Source organism: Anoplopoma fimbria, unplaced genomic scaffold, assembly GCF_027596085.1.
Source record: "Anoplopoma fimbria isolate UVic2021 breed Golden Eagle Sablefish unplaced genomic scaffold, Afim_UVic_2022 Un_contig_10393_pilon_pilon, whole genome shotgun sequence".
Classification (NCBI taxonomy): Eukaryota; Metazoa; Chordata; class Actinopteri; order Perciformes; family Anoplopomatidae; genus Anoplopoma; species Anoplopoma fimbria.
This window is the reverse complement of record NW_026549560.1, coordinates 33,015-40,797: the sequence shown is the minus strand read 5'-3', so window position 1 is coordinate 40,797 and position 7,783 is coordinate 33,015. Positions and strand designations below refer to the sequence as shown.

The 7,783-nt window shown below is 46.3% G+C and overlaps 1 protein-coding gene across 1 annotated transcript; it reads right to left on the bottom strand.

The window, feature by feature from the left end:
- Positions 1–439: 439 nt before the first annotated feature.
- On the bottom strand, positions 440–7,261 carry LOC129114813 (zinc finger and BTB domain-containing protein 25-like). Its single transcript, XM_054626723.1, is given in 7 exon segments — positions 440–1,221; positions 1,223–1,433; positions 1,436–1,521; positions 1,523–1,747; positions 1,749–2,030; positions 2,421–2,597; positions 7,194–7,261. Coding segments are annotated over 6 exon segments (1,296 nt in total). The 5' UTR covers positions 2,594–2,597; positions 7,194–7,261; the 3' UTR covers positions 440–902.
- Positions 7,262–7,783: the final 522 nt, after the last annotated feature.

Below are 7,783 nucleotides of genomic sequence, written 5' to 3'. Positions count from 1 at the left end.
TGACACCATGAAACCATGAAACCATGAAACCATGACACCATGAAACCATGAAACCATGAAACCATGACACCATGAAACCATCACACCATGGAACCATGGAACCACCATGAAACCATGACACCATGAAACCATGACACCATGACACCATGAAACCATGAAACCATGAAACCATGACACCATGAAACCACCATGACAACATGAAACCATGAAACCATGAAACCATGAAACCATGAAACCATGACACCATGAAACCACCATGACACCATGAAACCATGACACCATGAAACCATGAAACCATGAAACTATGACACCATGAAACCATGACAACATGAAAACATGAAACCATGAAACCATGACACCACCATGAAACCATGGAACCATGGAACCATGGAACCATGGAACCATGACACCATGAAACCATGACACCACCACAGGAAGGCACTGCTGCGTCTTTTCACAATAAAAGTCTTCTGGGTCTAAAGACACGACGACACACTGAACCTTACATTAAAGGAGCATTTGAACTCATCGTCACTGAGGCGTTCACTGTCCGCTGGTGAGTCGGGAAGATCAGGATTCAGAAACAAACATGAATGACGAGAAAATTATCCGCAGGACGTCTTCGTAAAAAAACAGAAAATATTCACAAGAAACCGAAGATTTGTTTTCTTAAAAAAACTCGATTCATCGTTTTTATAAATAGTTGCTGATTAGTTTCCTGTGGATCGACGATTCTCAGTCCTAGAATTGATGAAGTAAAACTTGTCCTCCCTACGATCACGTGACTGACTCCCACACACACCTTCCCAGGTACTCCTGCACAGGTACGCCTGCACAGGTACTCCTGCACAGGTACTCCTGCACAGGTACACCTGCAGAGGTACACCTGCACAGGTACCGGATCACTCCACCGGCACGGCGTCTGCGCTCTCCTGGGAGACCTCGGAGTCCAGCGAGTAGCAGGAGCTGCCGTTGTCCTGCGTGTCCCTGTTGACCTCCTCGGAGAGCGCGGCGGCACCGGACGAAGCTCCGCCCCCCGGCTCCGTGGCTCCGCCCTCGCAGAAGTGGGCGGAGGCCTGGAAGAGCTGGCTGCAGAGGCGGTGGTAGCGGTGGTAGCGGGGGGGCTTGCCGGTGTGCGTGTACATGTGCTCCTGCAGCTGGCTCCGGTGGGGGAACCGCAGGCTGCAGACGGCGCAGGCCACCTTACGTCGCCGGGGGCGGGACGGCGAGCGTCGGGCTGCCCCCCGACCCCCTGCTCCTCCTCAGCTCTAAAGCCAGCTGGTTGGCGAGTGCCTGGCTCTGTCTCAGCGCCTCCTCCAGACACCCGGAGTCCAGCTGGACCCCCGCCGGGCCCTCCTCCACGCCGCCGTCCAGCTCCTCCATCAGCCGGGCGCGGTGGAGGCTGAACAGGTGCTCCCGCAGGTCCTCGGGGACGAGCAGCGCTCCCCACAGCGGGGACACAGCAGGACCAGGTCCCGGTCTTTGAACAGGAGGCTCTGACGGGGGCTGCTCCCCTGAGACCCCCCCTGGACCCTCCTCCCCCTCACCATCCTCCCCCTCCTCCTCCTCCACACGCTCCTGCTTGATGCGGGTGGAGATGTCCGAGTCGTCTCCAGACGCCACGGAGCAGACGTTGCGTAGCGCGGAGGCCTGGCGGTCTGAGGGGACCCCCTCCAGTCCGACGGCGAGGGCCAGCTGGGAGTGGGACCGCCCCCGGCCGGAGGAGCGTCCGTCCTCAGTGCCCCCGGGACCCCGTGGTGGTCTTGGGGACGCCGGCTGCCTCCTTGTTGGCCAGCTGGGAGGAGATCTGGATCCCGTACAGGTTGGACATGCGGACCATGTCGGCGGCGGCGTCGGCCGTGCCCTCGCCGGGTTTCCGGCACAGCTGGTAGGCGTGAAGGAACTTGATGCCGTCCTGTAACCGGATCTGGTCCACCGGCTGTTTGGGACACATGCCGGTGTACATGATGTGGAGCAGGAAGCTGAACACGTCCGGCTGGATGTCGGTGGGCTGGATCTTTATGCACTCACTGAGGAGACACAAGGACAACATGAGACCAACAAGACCATCAGGACCTGGTCCACAGTCACTGTAACTGGTCTACAGCTACAGAGGCCATCAGGACCTGGTCTACAGTTACAGAGACCATCAGGACCTGGTCTACAGCTAGAGAGACCATCAGGACCTGGTCTACAGCTAGAGAGACCATCAGGACCTGGGCTACAATTACAGGGACCCTCCATACCTGGTCTAAAGTTACAGGGACCCTCCCGACCTGGTCTACAGCTACAGGGACCATCAAGACCTGATCTACAGTCACTATCAGGACCTGGTCTACAGATACAGGGACCCTCCAGACCTGGTCTACAGAAACAGGGACCCTCCAGACCTGGTCTACAGAAACAGGGACCCTCCAGACCTGGACTGGTGAATGAAGATCATCTTGAAGTAGTTGGAGAAAGCAGCCAGAACGGCTCGGTGGGCTTTGAAGTAGACGTTGCCGATGGCGACGGTGCAGTCACACAGGAACCCGAACTCTCTCTGGACGTTGAGCTGCTGCAGCAGGAAGAGGCTGTGAGACGAGACCTCCATGACCCTACAACACACACAGACACACAACACACACACACACACACACACAGACACACACACAACACACACACAGACACACAACACACACACACACACAACACACACACACACACACACACACACACACACACACAGACACACAACACACACACACACAGACACACAACACACACACACACACAGACACACAGACACACACACACACACACACACACAACACACACACACAGACACACACACACACACAGACACACAACAACACACACACACACAACAGACACACACACACAGACACACAACACACACACACACACAGACACACACACACACACACACACACACACACACACACACACACACACACACACACACACACACACACACACACACACACACACAACACAACACAACACACAAACACACACGTCATCATGGTTACTGGATTCCTCCATCGGTGAACCAGAATAATCAATAGAGTGAATTGAAGCTGCAGAGCGTTGATATCGTTACAGCTCTGTGATTGGCTGTTTGTTTGTGAAATGCACTCTGGGAGTTGTAGTATAAAATAAACTGATCCCAGAAACATGGAGACGTTATTCATGAACATATGGACGTAAAGAGATTAAGACCTGTGAAGTGTATGTCCACGAAGAGACCAGATGTTGTGTTTCAGTCATAATTATTAATAATGATTATAATAATAATAATTATAATAATTATAATAATGATAATAATAATAGTAATGATAATAATAATAATGATAATAATGATAGTAATAATAATGATAATAATAATAATGATAATAATAATGATAATAATAATGATAATAATAATGATAATAATGATAATAAGTATAATAATGATAATGATAATAATAATAATAATGATAATAATAATAGTAATGATAATAATAATAATAATGATAATAATAATGATAATAATAATAATAATATATAATAATATAATAATAATAGTAATGATAATAATAATAATGATAATAATAATGATAATAATAATAGTAATGATAATAATAATAATAATGATAATAATAATGATAATAATAATAGTAATGATAATAATAATAATGATAATAATAATGATAATAATAATAATAATAATGATAATAATAATGATAATAATAATGATAATAATAATAATGATAATAATAATGATAATAATAATAATAATGATAATAATAATAATGATAATAATAATAATAATAATAATAATGATAATAATAACCGTCCTTTACTGGGACAGCAGGTCACCATGTGAGTGACCTCAGGGTGACCTCTGACCTCAGTGAAGGTCAGCACACACACACAAACATACACACAGGGTTCCTCCAGGTCTCCTCTGTCAGAATTGATCACTGTGTGTCATCATTCATATAGATCATAGTGATCATATAGATCATAGTGATCATATAGATCATAGTGATCATATAGATCATAGTGATCATATAGATCATATAGATCATAGTGATCATATAGATCATAGTGATCATATAGATCATAGTGATCATATAGATCATAGTGATCATAGTGATCATATAGATCATAGTGATCATATAGATCATAGTGATCATATAGATCATAGTGATCATAGTGATCATATAGATCATAGTGATCATATAGATCATATAGATCATAGTGATCATAGTGATCATATAGATCATATATGATCATAGTGATCATATAGATCATAGTGATCATATAGATCATATAGATCATAGTGATCATAGTGATCATATAGATCATAGTGATCATATAGATCATAGTGATCATATGATCATATAGATCATAGTGATCATATAGATCATAGTGATCATATAGATCATAGTGATCATAGTGATCATATAGATCATAGTGATCATAGTGATCATAGATCATAGTGATCATAGTGATCATAGTGATCATAGTGATCATATAGATCATAGTGATCATAGTGATCATATAGATCATAGTGATCAGCGGTGTCGTCATCAGAAACAGACGTCGCTTCACGTGACGCTTCAGAGGAAAGGACGTCTCTCTTAAAACACATTGTTTCCTGGTTTCCTCTCTCCTCGCCTGGTTTCCTCGTTTCCTCTCTCCTCGCCTGGTTTCCTCGTTTCCTCTCTCCTCGCCTGGTTTCCTCGTTTCCTCTCTCCTCCCATGGTTTCCTGGTTTCCTCTCTCCTCGCCTGGTTTCCTCGTTTCCTCTCTCCCCCAGGTTTCCTAGTTTCCTCTCTCCTCGCATGGTTTCCTCGTTTCCTCTCTCCTCCCATGGTTTCCTAGTTTCCTCTCTCCTCGCCTGGTTTCCTGGTTTCCTCTCTCCTCGCCTGGTTTCCTGGTTTCCTCGTTTCCTCTCTCCTCGCCTGGTTTCCTGGTTTCCTCTCTCCTCCCATGGTTTCCTGGTTTCCTCTCTCCTCGCCTGGTTTCCTAGTTTCCTCTCTCCTCGCCTGGTTTCCTTGTTTCCTCTCTCCTCGCCTGGTTTCCTTGTTTCCTCTCTTCTCGCCTGGTTTCCTCGTTTCCTCTCTTCTCGCCTGGTTTCCTGGTTTCCTCTCTCCTCGCCTGGTTTCCTGGTTTCCTCTCTCCTCGCCTGGTTTCCTAGTTTCCTCTCTCCTCGCATGGTTTCCTGGTTTCCTCTCTCCTCGCATGGTTTCCTGGTTTCCTCTCTCCTCGCATGGTTTCCTGGTTTCCTCTCTCCTCACAAGGAAAAGATGCAAGTGAAGGAAACGGGGATGCAGCTACGAGACTTGGATGTACCCTTGGGATGTAAACAGACACACGCACACGCACACACACACACACACACACACACACACACACACACACACACACACACACACACACACACACACACACACACACACACACACTGATCCAAGCAGACCGGAAACAGGACACCCGCACAACCAAACAGCGATACAGCTCCGCGTGTGCACGTCGCGTCGCGCCCGTGAGGCTGCAGCCTCCTCCTCCATCTTCATCCTCCTCCTCCATCTTCATCCTCCTCATCCTGCTCCATCTTCATCCTCCTTCATCTTCATCCTCCTCCATCTTCATCCTCCTCCTCCATCTTCATCCTCCTCCTCCATCTTCATCCTCCTCCATCTTCATCCTCCTCATCCTGCTCCATCTTCATCCTCCTTCATCTTCATCCTCCTCCATCTTCATCCTCCTCCTCCATCTTCATCCTCCTCCTCCATCTTCATCCTCCTCATCCTCCTCCTCCATCTTCCTCCTCCATCTTCATCCTCCTAATCCTCCTCCATCTTCATCCTCCACCTCCATCTTCATTCTCCTCCTCCATCTTCATCCTCCTCCTCCATCTTCATCCTCCTAATCCTCCTCCATCTTCATCCTCCTCCTCCATCTTCATCCTCCTCATCCTCCTCCTCCATCTTCATCTTCCTCCTCCATCTTCATCCTCCTAATCCTCCTCCATCTTCATCCTCCTCCTCCATCTTCATCCTCCTCCTCCATCTTCATCCTCCTCATCCTCCTCCTCCATCTTCATCCTCCTAATCCTCCTCCATCTTCATCCTCCTCCATCTTCATCCTCCTCATCCTCCTCCATCTTCATCCTCCTCCTCCATCTTCATCCTCCTAATCCTCCTCCATCTCCTCCATCTTCATCCTCCTCCTCCTCCATCTTCATCCTCCTCCTCCTCCATCCTCCTCCATCTTCATCCTCCTCCTCCATCTTCATCCTCCTAATCCTCCTCCATCTCCTCCATCTTCATCCTCCTCCATCTTCATCCTCCTCCATCTTCATCCTCCTCCATCTTCATCCTCCTCCATCTTCATCCTCCTCCTCCATCTTCATCCTCCTCCTCCATCTTCATCCTCCTAATCCTCCTCCATCTCCTCCATCTTCATCCTCCTCCATCTTCATCCTCATCCTCCTCCATCTTCATCCTCCTCCATCCTCCTCCTCCATCTTCATCCTCCTCCTCCATCTTCATCCTCCTAATCCTCCTCCATCTTCATCCTCCTCCATCTTCATCCTCCTCCATCTTCATCCTCCTCCTCCATCTTCATCCTCCTCCTCCATCTTCATCCTCCTAATCCTCCTCCATCTCCTCCATCTTCATCCTCCTCCATCTTCATCCTCATCCTCCTCCATCTTCATCCTCCTCCATCCTCCTCCTCCATCTTCATCCTCCTCCTCCATCTTCATCCTCCTCTCCTCCTCCATCTTCATCCTCCTCCTCCTCCTCCATCTTCATCCTCCTCCTCTCCTCCTCCTCCTCCTCCTCTCCTCCTCCTCCTCTCCTCCTCCTCCTCCATCTTCATCTTCATCCTCCTCCTCCTCCTCCATCTTCATCCTCCTCCTCTCCTCCTCCTCCTCCTCTCCTCCTCCTCCATCTTCATCCTCCTCCATCTTCATCCTCCTCCTCTCCTCCTCCTCCTCCTCCATCTTCATCCTCCTCCTCCTCCATCTTCATCCTCCTCCTCTCCTCCTCTCCTCCTCCTCCTCCTCCTCCTCCTCCTCCTCCTCCGTCTCATTCGGATGCAGCAACACGCCCGTCGTCATGCCCTACATGCCTACGTGGGACGCCGGTCCTCTAGCCTGTCTGTCTGTGTCGTGCACGCCGTTAATCGGTGTCTTACCGCAGAGAGGACAGACTGTCTTCACCTTCTGGAGCAGGTTTGTTGCTGCAGATGATCTCGCAAAAAGCCGCGTCAAGTCTCGCGAGAGGAAAGGTCAAAGGGGCTGGTCACGTGATCCGTCTGCGTCCCCTTCCGACACTACTGAACAATCAAAAACATTTATGATATGAATACTAAAATAATTAATAATAACCGCCCAGCTGCTTTTATCTATTTATCGAGATATACATTTACATATAGATATATATTTATATCTCTCTCTATATATATCTATATATATTTATATATAAATAGATATACATAACTAGATATATATCTATATATATATATATAAATAGATATACATAACTAGATATATATCTATATATATATAGATATATATTTATATATACATAGATATATATAAATATATATATCTATATATATATAGATATATATATATAAATATATATATTTATATATATATATATATATATAAATATATATATTTATATATATAGATATCTATTTATATATATATATAAATAGATATATATAAATATATATATATATTTATATATATCTATTTATATATATAGATATATATATAA